The following is a 13,613-nucleotide window of genomic DNA, read 5'->3' as shown; positions in this document are numbered from 1 at the left end:
TATTAAGAGTTTAGAGTCTACTATTAAACCAAGTTCTATTATTGTATATAATTACAGTTAAGCTGACTTATATAAAACATTACACAAATAAAATTGGAATGAAAAACTGATACCAATAATGCTGATAAGGCCGTAGATCTTTCCTATGAAGTGGTTAATGGTGTTATTGGTAGATACGTAACTAAGAAAAGATTGTTCAAAAAAGACAATTACCCCTATTGGTTTACACATACAATCATTACAATTCTCAAGCAAAAAGATTATTATAAGAAACACAAAATTCAATCCTCAAGCAAAAAGATTATTATAAGAAACACAAAACTCAATGGAAGTGTAACTATAATAAATTTATACAAATTCGTAGGTAACTAAAAAGTGCGTTGAACACTGCGTACAAGAAATATATACAACAAAGCGAAGATGCTCTAAATAAGAACTCTAAATGTTTTTGGAATTTCATTAAATCCCAGGTAAATGGTAATTTTGTAAGTAAGTGTAAGTTTTATAATAAAAATTAAATTCCGACAGAGATATAGTAGATAGTTTTGCGAACTATTTTAGAAGTGTACATAGTTCAGAATCATCTTATTTTGTTGCTGATATAGTTACTATGGAAATTCCTCCGAGTTTGACAATTGATTCCATAATTGAACTAGAAATTAAAGAATCCATTAAGAAACTTAAGGCGTCTAAGGCAAGTGGGCCAGACTCTATTCCTAGTTATGTAATTAAAGGTTGTGGTGACTTTTAATTGTACTCCTATGCTTTAAAAAAAAAAAAAAAAAAAAAAAAAAAAAAAAAAAAAAAAAAACGCGTATACTGTAACTCACGAATTTTCTCATTTATACCATTTTCCTTATGTTCATGGATAAAATGCAGTTATCAGGAGTGGAAATAATAGAAAATATTCCATCTAAGGAAATATTTCCAAAAAAATATAATAAAAGAATAAAAATATAAGCAAAAAACAAAATTATGCTCGGTTTTGTGTATAATTGGATTTTTGCAGTAGCGGAGCACGATTGCGGAGGAATTTCAGTAGGGGAGTACAATATTGCATTCATCAGTTTAAACTTAGTGTGTGGATTGTCTGCCAAATATAAATTATCTTCTGTAACCAAGATGCCGTACGGAAATATAGAAAGAAACAGGAAAACTCTTGTCTTGAGGTTGGAAGTGACATGCGCTATGGCTATTAGCATTTATTTGTTAAGATAAAGAGAACAAGCAAAAAGCAGTTTTCGTGGTTAGGTGGGTAGCGTGGTGGATTAGTAGTTCTTACACTATTTTGACACTAGATCGAATCCCATCCCTTCCTTTTTTTTTTTTTTTAACGAAACATTATAATTTTCATGTTAATAAGAACCGAAGCAATATAATAAGGAAATAACTTACTGATATTTTCCTATAATGACGTATTTATCCAGGATTAGAGTACTATTGGTAATAGCTATTGTTTTCAGTTCATGCTGTTGTATAACTTCTTCTCTCATCCTGTTTCCTTGGAAAAAGAACAATTTTGTCTCCAACATACTTAAAGCAAACACACTATCTTCGCCCTTCTTTAAGCCCGTACAAGGGAAACAAAATGCAGCAACAACAGAAATGGAATATTCTAACCACCATACCACTTGTTGGAAAACGAGCGTGATATGTTTCTTATTTCCTACCAGGTGTATAAGCTTAAATCCGGTTTGCTCATAGATGGCGTTCGTGCGCGTACGAAGCTACCATGGGCATGCCATACCTGTTCTTTGTATGAGTTGGACATTTGGCAGCACGAATCAGTACACATCGTCAGCAAGTGCAGACACCAACACAAAGTGTTCCGTTGGTAAACATGTGTAGTTTTGTGCCCGACACAGAGCATATGCGGGAAGCTCTATTTTTCAGCTTTCATTTGAAGAAATCGACTGCACAATCGCATCGAATGCTTGTGGAGGCCTATGGTGACAGTGTGCCGAGATTGGTTTTGTCGGTTCAAAGACGGCAATTTGCACCTGAGCGACAAGAAGCGCGAAAATCGTCACCGGAAGATTGAGGACAATCAATTGCAGATTCTTTTGAACGAGGACGATATCTAATTCCAAAAAATGCTTGCCGAGCAATCTTGTGTTACTCAAGCAACCTTTCCCATGCGTCTGCGTGCCATGGAAAAGGTTCAAAAGACCGGAAAATGGGTGCCGCATGCATTGACCGATCGGTAGGTGGACAGACGCCAAAACACATGTGAAATCTTGCTCGCCAGACAAAAAATAAAGTCGTTCCTGCATCGGATTGTGACGAGCGATGAAAAGTGGATATATTTCGGGAATCCTAAATGCAAGAAATCGTGGGTTGATCTCGGCCAACCCTCAACATCTTCCTCGAGACCAAATCACTTTGGACGGAAGACGATGCAGTATGTTTGGTGGGATCAACAGGATATCGTCTACTTTGAGGTGTTGAAACCTGGTGAAACTGTCAATGCCCACCGCTACCACCAACAACTGATCAAACTGCACTGTGTTATGTGTGAAAACAGGTTGGAGTATCAACAAAGACACGGCAAGCGGATTTTCCGCCACAACAACGCCTCATCGCACATGTCAACATTGGTCCAAAACTACCTGAAGACACTCAACTGGGAGGGGCTACTCCATCCTGCTTATTCACCAGACCTGGTCCCTTCCGAATAGTATCTGTTTGGGTCGATGGGCCATGCCCTCACTGAGCAGCACTTCTATTCTTACGTAGATGTCCGCAAATGGCTTGATGAGTGGTTTGCCTCGACAGAGGACATTTTTAGTGTGGTATCCACAAATTGCCCGAGAGGTGCGCAAAATGTATAGCTACCGAGGGCAAGTACTTTGAATAAATTTCTTTTTGCTTTCTATGAACAAAACATGTGTTTTTGTGACTACAAAGCAGCGGATGTAAACTTATACACCTGGTGAGTCACTTTGTTATTTATAAATAACTGAAGTGAGGTAATCTTACGATGTTGTTTTAACAGTTGGTCATTTAGGGGACCTGGCCCTGATTCCCCCGCGGCTACGCCCCTGATTAACCCTCTATTGAATGTGAAAGTAGTTCAAATTAAATATTTTTGGATTAAACCTTTATTGCCATAGAACAAAAACAGTAAGGCATAACGAGTAATGGCTTTTTTATACGGCCAGCGTCCGAGGAATAGGTTCTATCTGCAATCATATTAATTTATTACAACTAGTAGTTATAGAAGTACTACTTGAAAATGCAATGAAATCTCTCGGTCATATTCAGGGCCGTTCTGACGCGGAATTAGCGCCATACTAAAGAATTCGACTTAACATATATGTTCATGCAGAAATCAGGCCCTTCGTATGACGCAAAAATGACTGAATACGACCATCTGAGTTTTACGTCTCACGGTTATGCTTGGTGGGTGAAAGGAGATGGTAAGGAAGAGAAATGTGTGAAATGAAGAAAATGGGAGATCCCAGAGAAAACCCATGCGTACGGTGTTTGTCCACCCCAAAGTCCACTTGGTGCGAGCTGGGATCAAACAAAGGACCCCACGCACCAGAGATGAACGCTCTACCACTGAGCCACCACGGCCCCACTACTTCATATTTAAGTATTCAATTCCCATAGTTTGGAAGTCTACCGTAGTTTCACACTGCGTAACCAAACTCACTTCTTTTTAATAACCACTTTGAATAATCTTACAGGATAACTTAGATCGTGTTCTTCAGAGCTGTTATCTTGAGTCTGTCTCGTCATTACAGCTGGTCCCATAGAATTAGACGAAACAACAGGTAATATATAATTATATACTTTATTGCCAACACATTCCCATTAGACGTACAGTTCTTTCTGTCAAAATCCCACGCATTAAGACATTACTACATACATCCCTTGTAATGGAGATTTATACTCTGAATGCAAAGTTAAAAATTTCCACTTTTGGTTCACATTCGATCAAACAAAATGATACACTAATAAAATGTATACCTAAATAACACTGATGAATCACGAATGATAGAGACAGTGTTAATGTGGAAAAACAAAGTACCTTCGCATGCATGTTATCTTCTTCCAAATCCTCCAATTGTATTTCATTTCCACTTTCCTTGGTTGAGGTTGTAGCTTTATCAGCCTCTCCGCTCAACGAAAGCAATTTGGACATCGCGAAAAAATAAGTTTTGGGAAATTTTCTTTTATGGAGGCCAGAACAGTTAATGCACAAACAAAATAATAGGATAATCCGCAAAGAAAATAGAAACGTTTGTTGTAAATATTGCTGGCGAAGTTTTTTTTTTTTTTTTTTTTTTTTTTAAGGAGGGAGGGAGGATTTTGCACAAAAATTAACGTTAACAATAACGCAGATGCAGGAAGAGTAACTATCCCTGATTTAATATTTCTTAAAGATTTTGTTTATTTCTTCTCACTGGAAATATATATTATTAAATTAAATCTGCTTTTAAAATTACCAGTTTGTCTAATTACTATATACAATTATCATTCATATTTGAATGTACAAACAGTCAATTTTAAGACTGAGTAGTTTATTCGATTAACAAATATTTTGTTTCTTTGTTCACTTACAATTTCTTCTAACAAACAATAATTACAGCTTTAAACTTCTATGTTATACAGAAATATAAACAAATTTTACATCTTCACTTTACAAAACGCAATTCTATCAATTATTGCAGTTTAATTTGACACTTCCATCACATATTTTAAAATTTCCTTATGATCTCAAAGCCTCTTGGCAGTAACAACAATATAGCTTTTCCAAACATGTGCTCGTTCTCTTGAGACGTAGTGAATTTGATGATAGTCTCAAATTAGCTCAAATTTAATTATATACAAGCCAATGTAACATTATCGAACATTTTAAATAACATTTTTCCTGAAAAATAAATATTTTTGAGAGAAAAATTTTGCCTAAGGATTTTATATATATATAGATATATATGTAAATACGTCGCTTCTTGATAAAAATTATCTAAAATATTCTTAACTACAACAATAGGAAAATAAATATTACAATATTACTTAACAAAAGCTACTATTATAAGGTTTTAGCTTTCCAACTCTGCCATGGCAATTTTAAAAATATACTAATACATTTTACATTTGGTTTAAAACAAACATCTGATCAATCTAACATATCATGAGGTTACTTTATGATACAACATTGTTTTATTTTATTTTTCTTAACGCTGGTGAAATTAATTGGACTAACTGTTCATATTGTTAGGTAATGTAGTTCAAAATTCGCTGAACCTTTTCAGCAAACATTTTATGAGCAGTTGTACATTTTTCTGCAGACAATGATCAGTTTGTCTACAACATACACTATTGTGTCATTACAACAATTTTAATACACAATGGACCAGTCCATAGCTGAGGGAACAATGCAAAACTGTTGTTCTATTTTTTTTAACTATATTATCAAAAGACGATCTGATTACAATATGAAAGCGTTACAATTTGTGCATATTTTGCCAGTTCATGAGTTTATACGTATAAGAAATATACAAATTAATCTGGTGCATTTAACAATGACTGTGAATCACACATATCTTCTTCAGATAAGAAACTATTTTGGAGCATAAGTTCAATGCACTTGGGTGATGATCCAACACGGTCTGTTATACCACCATGGCTAAATGGAAAAAATGAGTTCACGTTACTCTGTAAGAAAACTTTGATCTGAGAACTATCACCACTTATCGACGTTTCTGAGCAGCAATTTATCATTGAACCAGAATTCGATGTTTTGTTTCCTTTCTGAAACGACGACAGTTTTCGTTGCAAGTACGCTATCTCTTCCACTAGAACATATAGTTGAAAATCAACTTGTGGTCGTCCACCTTCTGGAATCTCTAAAAGGGGAAGCCACCTGTAATAACACTGATGCCATATTTCTAGTTCATATACATGATATTTTATAGGCAGTACTTTAAAAACTGGCCACTTACGTAACGTCCAACGATTCACTCCAACTTTCATACCCATAGACGAATGTACACTGGCAGGCATAGAACTACGTTTCTGCGAAGTAGAGTTGGCAGAAGTTGAACTAAGTCGTAATCGAGTGAAACTTTTCATTTCGGTATTCAATAATGAACTAACGCCATTCGTAAGTGATTCCTGTTCTAGTTGATTGGTAATTGAGTACAATGGATTCTTAAATAGTACGATATCCTGAAGACTGAATTGTTCTTCCCAGTCCCATACACTTCTCAAGTGTAACGGATTGTTGTGATCCTAAAATGAATAATAAAAATGTCACTATGCGCAAATAAAAATCATTACTATATAATTAGTGACTACGAAATATGGTGTTAATTTTTCTTCATGTTCTGAGAAAATATACAGCTATGAAGACGACAGAGTGAATCACGGTTGACAACAGCTTTGGAAGTTTAAAGGTATTCTCTAATTAACTGATATTAAAAAAAAAAAAAGTTGGAAAACTTTATATAAAACTACTTACGTACTTAAGAGTAATGGACTTTGCAATAAACCAAATAAAGACTGTTTACTGATTGAAGCTATGGAGTATACATTTATGAGAAATAACTTTTGTATTTTTTTAAAAAAATATTCATTGTTTCTTTATTTGCGTGGAGATTTTTCGGCAACGATTTATCTTGCGTCATCGGATGTTTTTTTCGTCTTTAATTGTAGTTTCTAGCTTTCCTAGAAAATGCAATTTTACATAGAATGTGTACAATCCAGGGTTGGAAAAAATAGTGTTTTTTTAAGGAACAAAACATGTGTTTAAAACATGACAAAGGCGTTCAAAACGTTTTAAACGTGTTTTGAAACACACGCAAAAAAAAAAAAAAACATGTTTTAAACTTTTTGAATAGTTTAAAACATGATTTTAAACACATTTCAAAATCGTGTAATAATGTATTATTAAGACCTTTTTTTTTTTCTCTTGCAACCGATCTTATTTGTTTTATTCTCGTCTACACTGTGTTGCATACAGAATATTTCAGTATAGATAAGTAATTCTCAACTTATTTCATGTCACGACCCCCTTTTATTACATCCTATTGCCAGTGACTCTTATAAGTACTTTATTGGTTATAATATGCTCTTTAGATAGATTTTAAAATCTACCTCTATAGAGATTTCTCACAATCTATCAATATACCAGGCCCGTATTAATATGGTTGTGTGCCCCTGTGCTCTAAATAAGCTGCCGCTCCCCGCACAAACTTATGTCTCAAACAAGGGACCAAACCGTGATTTTCCAAACATATCAGCTCTTGTTGTGTAGCAGTTTAGGTATTACAGATTACAAAAGTTAAACGTAATTTTAAATTACCTAATTCTCTCAGTGGTGATTATGATGTGGTGTTCTGCCTGAAGGTAGGTGTTTGACCCGAAGGTCCCTATGGTAGTTTGTCATTGCCTTCCATGGGATGATGATGTATTAAAGACGGGACCTACAGCTTAACTTGGGACTCGAACCACTTGTGTCCACCGGGAATCGAACCTGGGACCCTTTGATTACAAGGCTATGAGCTTAACCACTTATCCATTGGGGACACATTCTCTAAATAGTGGCATGTAATTGATTCATGTAGATTTTAATTTATTGTCCGGGAAAATGCATTCTACTAATTTTTAATCAACCATTGTCATTTTTATATTTCAAATTTCTTAAATATTTACTCTTACCACTGTAATGGTAAAATATGAAATAAAAAAAAAAGTAGGGAGTGCTTTTGACATTGTTGCATGAGTGTTACCTGTTTGGAAAAAGATATAAATAACGATGTCGAATCATCTAGAACAAAATTTCCACGTCACCCATCTCGGAAGTTAAATTTGCTACTGTGTGTGTGTGTGTGTGCGTACGGATGTGAAATTGTGTGGTCCTTTGGCAATATAAGAATACCGAAAGAAAAATCTCCTAGAAGTTATGTTCTGAAACGAAGAACTGAAAAAGAAAATATATTTTGCAAAGTGTATGCTAAACAAGTAATATTTTCAAAGCAAGTAAGCTTTTCTCAGAAAAGGACATTTCCATTTTGTTCGATATAAAAAGCTTAAACTTCAGCAGCGCCCTATCTTTTGGCCTTCTTATATTTTCATAACAGTTTCATGTCTGGTAAGGGGTTTATACAACTATGAAGCAACCCAGATGTGGCTCTTTTTTTAATACTCGACAGAGTTCATCCCAAATAAACCGTTGAAAAATGTATGTCGGGAAGATATGAACAACCTCTCTGAAAATGAGCTTTAAGATTAATTAAAATCTTTGCTTTACAAAATCTAAAAATTGTCGCAGCAGTTACTTTCTGAGATAAGGAAATAATTTCTCGAGTTTTCATTTAAGAAGTTTATGAGAGTATTTAAATGTAAGCTTCTGTTGCTTTGATACGCACCTCGGTCTTTCGAAACGTAACTTTTCTACTAAGTCTTCTATTATATCTTATTTTCGATTAATTTACCTTCTTCCCGTTCATGCTCCATGCCTCGCTCAAGTCAGTTAATTCCATTTAAAGTATCAATACTTTACATTGCATATTATTGCTGTTTAAAACGGACAGTGTTACGCTAGAAAAAATATTCTAGTATCTACACATAATTGGATACACAAAGTAATTTCAAATTGATATATTTTCTTTTAAAAAAGAACATAGGTTTCTAATACAGTAAAAACTGCCTTAAACAAGCCCCTTATAAAACGGAAATTTATCTTCAACGGAAATATTTCACGGTCCCGTGAATTTAAAGGTAAAAACAGTGTTAAATTCTCTTGATTAGGCGGAATCTGTGTTGTGAAAACGGATGTTAAAATATACTTTTTAAACGAAATTTTCAAATTCCGGAATGCAGCGCTTAGAAAAAAAATTAGACATTCTGTGAGAGGTTAGGGATATGAACTACGTTGTCTGTAAAGGTTTTCGTTTTCTTGTTATCCTACTTACACATTTAACCTTTAGTCCACCGCCATGTAAGGCCCTAGATACCGTGCGAGTTTTTGAACGAAGTGCAGCTTCCATAGTTATTTTCAAACACCAATAACTCGTTCTCTAGCTGGTCTAGAGACATGGAACAAGGAGCATAATATACACAATATATCAAAAGGGAGCCAAAAGTAGAGGAAAGAACGCTGAAAAGGGCATAGCATCTACGTTTTGTCTTGGCCTTGGAAAGTCTATTTTTTTTTTCACTGTAAGCTTTATGTGTATTAATTCGTAGCATAATTAAATAATGTAATTGAATACGGTATGTACAACAATTTATTTTATCTCACTATGTCCATTATATGTATGTACATTATTTTTTTAAGCATAGATCTATCTTCGTAACCGTGATATGTTGTAGATATTTTGATCCTAAGAAAAAGTCTTAAGGTGCACAACCACCAATCACTGACCGTTTGGCCACTACAGAACTACTTTTCACAAAACAGCAGAAGGTAACAGTATTATAGATCTCGGTGGAAATGCTTGAAACCACTACGAGGCCCTGAAGGAAACACGAAAAGGTAACGATATTGTGGGATTTTGGTGGAATTATGTGAAACCGTGAAAATGTTTAGATCTCCTCATCCGATCACACAACCTGGTAAAGGGGGGTGGTGTGTAGCAGCTAACACCATTTAAGCATTGGTAACATATCAATATTCATTTTGAGGGACAAAGGAAAGCCCCGGAAGTCATAGAGAAGATGACCGAACTGGGCCGAACCTTCCGAATGTGAACAAACGCTCTATTAACTGACCTAACGTTGCTCGGTAGCCACAAATTAACACCTTTTCTCAGGAACACATCTACAACATATCACAGTTTCGTTCATTTTCACTGAAATCTAAAATATCGTTATACTTGGCTCTTTTTAAAAATATGGACCAGTAGTAACCAGATAGTCAATCAGGGGTAAAAGTGGATCTGAAACGGTAGGGGCACGCACGACGTCACGGCGTCCCCCGTGCCCATCTTTGCCCATTATAATTTTTAGAAAGTGGGGTACACCAAAGATATTTTATGGAAGTGGGGGGACGACATCCTCTCAAGTTCTCCCTCACTTTTACCCCTGCAGTCGATGATTGATGATTATGCCCATTAAGACTTTTTCTAACGATGGCAAGATCTACAACATATCAATTTCATGCATTTTCACCGAAACCCAGAACATCGTTATACTCGGCCATTTTTTAAATACCTTCTGCTGTATTCAAAAAGTGGCCCTCTAGTGGAAAAACGGTCAGTGGTTGTTTTTTTGTGCCCATTGAGACTTTTTCTCAGGTTCACAATATGTACAACATGTCACGGTTTCAAGTAATTCCACCGAAATCCAGAATACTGTTACTTTCTGCTGTTTTGAGAAAAGTAGCCCTGTAGTGCCCAAACGGTCAGTGATTGTTTTTTGTGCTCACTGGTATTTTTTCTCGGGATTACAATATCTACAACATATTACGGTTTCGAACAATTCCTTCGAAATCCAATTTTCATAGGGATTATGCGTGGTCCTTTTTGCAAATCCTGTTCAATTTTGCTAGGCAGGTTTTACTATATGCTTATGCCAAAAATGTTTGTTTACTTCTCTGAGTATATTTATTCTTTATTCACTGATAATTGGCACAATCTAACCTTTTTTATTTATAAATTACTATATATATGTGTTTTAATTTTACATACTGAGCTGTTTGAACCTGAAGAAACCAAACGTATTCAAGAAGCCGTGGACGCTTACGGCACATTAAAACCGAACTTAGGTTTATCATACTCATGTCAGTTCAATTTCAAAGATCATAACGAGGTTAGAAGAGTGATGATTTGGACTTTGTATTGCATTTGAGCTGTTTGATTCAATAACGAAACAGACTCCGCTACGACCAATTCGACAAGCATTTCTTCGAAAAGCGCAGTCAATTGACGCGAAAAATCCTGGCATAATAATTCTTGTCAAATGTAAATAATGTGTTACTGGGAACAACGACGCACGAATTTCAGATTTATCGACAGTAGCAATGCTTCTTTGAAATACTATCCCTTAACGACCCGTGACACGGAAAGAACATTTTCGATGTACAGGAATGTTTTGACTGACAAATGCAGGTCTTTAACAGAAAATACCGAAAACTACATAGTTGTGTATTGTAACATTAATGCATCATAGTTATACACCAAGTATATGTAGTTTAAGTAATACAACTATTTTTGTCTATAGATAATAAAATTTCTCATTTAAGTTTAGCTTTTGATTGGTGCATATTTATTCTTTATAGTGCATATTTGCATATTTTGCCGTTTTTAGTGCATATCGATCCGAAGTCTAGTTATAGGTTAAAATCTTGTTTTAAAAAAGTTAAGTGTATAAAATGTACACTCATGTCCAAAATTATTGTCGCATGTCTATAAATATGTTGTTGTAGGGATATAATTTGATAACGAATTCGCCCGGTATTTCTTATAATGTTAGTATGTGTATAATCGGCAAAGACATGTATGTGGAAAATTTCATGTCAAAAGAGCAGTAAATAAGAACAATAAAACGAAAATAATACTTCCTTGTCCATCTAGCAACATTTTGTTTTACTCATTCTAATTTTCGTATTTATAATTTTTTTTCCTATGAAATTTACCACAAACATACATTTCCCGATTACATAGTATCAGTATTAAAAGTACCTTGCAAAATCCTTATCAAATTACATTCTTACAAGAAGATAGTTATAGATATGCAACAATCATTTTGGACATGAGTGTACATATTTGGAACTTCTAAATCTGTCCACCAAGGCCGGCTATACACTATAAGATAGATCCTAGGAAATCTCTTACGATTTATCCTAGAGTCAAAATCTCAACGTGTATGGCAACAGATCCCATGTCATTTCCTGTGTTCTGAACGATCCTATGAGATTTCTCTTGTTTAGAGCACGCTCTATTTCGGAAAGAAAATTCGTAAGATTTCGATTTAAGCGACATCAGGTGAGAGAAAGTGAAAACAAAACAAATGAAAACACAAATGATGAGGTATCTTCTGATCGTGCAGGTTTACTTTAGATGTACCACTCGAAATAATTGTTGAAAAATTATAATTTGTCACTATTTCCTAAATGATTTGCGTTGACCGACATGAAAATATCTTACATAGCATAGATAAAATCCCTGAAGGGGACCAACAAAAGCAATTGTTGATAAAGTACAATTCTTTTACGATTTGCGTACAAATACGGGGTCAAGATATATATATAGTATAAAAACTATAGTGCAAAAAACGCAAACCAAGTTGTGCTAGGTTGTTTCTAGAAAGTACGAATGCTATTTAACCGAGTCAGAGCAGGGCTAAGCGGAGTCCCGAGCGTTAGTGAGGGGGTGCGAGCGAAGGAAGCAGGCGCGTCAGTTGATGTAGTGAAAACGAGTGCGTTTTGGCAATGATACGAGTTTGAATAGCACTTGTCATGGTATCGTGGTAGTAGCGCTCCACTCGTAAACATAAATTATAGCTTCTGTAAACTATGCAGAAATACACCGGTGGTGGAAAATAGTAACACCGGTCAACTTTCATATGCACTCACTTACGTAAAAGTTTGGCAGAAGGGGTCCAGAAGTAAGCAGAACATACAAAATTTACAGGAGAAATGGAAGATGCAAGTACTTAGATCTAACACAACCTAACTAAATCTAACCTAATGAAGTTAACTAGCTTAAACTAACCTAATATTAATAGAAGTAAGCGAAATTCTATCACTTTTTGAAAATTGTGTTGGACCCATGTACTAATATAATCTAACGTAACATAACCGTAACTAACCTGAACCAACCTAAACTAAACTAATGTGAATATAAACTACCGAAATTGTAGCATTTCTTAGAAAAAATAGCTGGACCCTTTCTGCTAAACATTGTCTCACCTATTTTAACCGTCGTTAAAACATTTATAATGATTTTACACTAGTAACCCTACAGTTGTAAACATAAAATACAGGTGTATTACTTTGTATTTAATTATGTTGCTTCCAAAAAATTTGTTCCTTATAAATATGTCTTTTCATGCAAAGTATTAAATTTTACTTGTAAATCTTCTAAAATGTGGTGCGCCAAAAGTATACCAGCACCCTTCTGACTTATGCTTTTTTTTTATTTATTTTTTTAGAGGTATATAATTTAATAATATAGCGCCTGATATTAATATCAGTGGGATGTGCAGTGTGGTTAGCATAGTATTTCTTCATCTTTATACTTTTATTAAATAGAACTATTTCACAATGTTGATATACGTCATTCGGTCAGACAGGAAAAATCTTCACGTGTATGGCACAACAGGGTAAGATTTCCTACAAGATATGTCATAACATTTTTCCGAAGATAAATCCTAAGATATTTCCTAGGATTGATCTCGTAATGTATAGCGCGCCCAACCAACCTGCGGTTACACAAATATTAATGCTCAAATCTAAATATGGTTGCGGGCTGTTATGATAGTATGCTTCATGTGGACTGGCGGTCAAACTTGTACAATACTGCATTGTCCTAAAGGTAAATGGTAGCAATTGCATGTAGTTTACGCTCAGGTTACTTAGTCACTAACATAATATTCCGATTTCAAAAATTACTTAGAAGAAATTTTCTGTAATCTATTCTGAAATAATAATAATAATA

General features: G+C 34.8%; 1 protein-coding gene across 6 annotated transcripts in view; it reads right to left on the bottom strand.

The window, feature by feature from the left end:
• Window positions 1-3,780: 3,780 nt before the first annotated feature.
• LOC145666525 (myotubularin-related protein 10-B) overlaps window positions 3,781-13,613 on the bottom strand; it is a 607,867-nt gene continuing 598,034 nt past the window's right edge. For all 6 annotated transcript variants that reach the window (XM_081733821.1, XM_081733824.1, XM_081733823.1 and 3 more), the window contains one exon: window positions 3,781-6,243. In XM_081733821.1, coding sequence (XP_081589947.1) covers window positions 5,515-6,243 — 729 coding nt within the window. In that variant the 3' untranslated portion in view covers window positions 3,781-5,514. The remainder of the gene's footprint in view (window positions 6,244-13,613) is intronic.

Source organism: Thermobia domestica, chromosome 12, assembly GCF_964235325.1.
Source record: "Thermobia domestica chromosome 12, izTheDome1.hap1.1, whole genome shotgun sequence".
Taxonomy (NCBI): domain Eukaryota; kingdom Metazoa; phylum Arthropoda; class Insecta; order Zygentoma; family Lepismatidae; genus Thermobia; species Thermobia domestica.
This window is presented reverse-complemented; position numbering and strand designations above follow the sequence as displayed.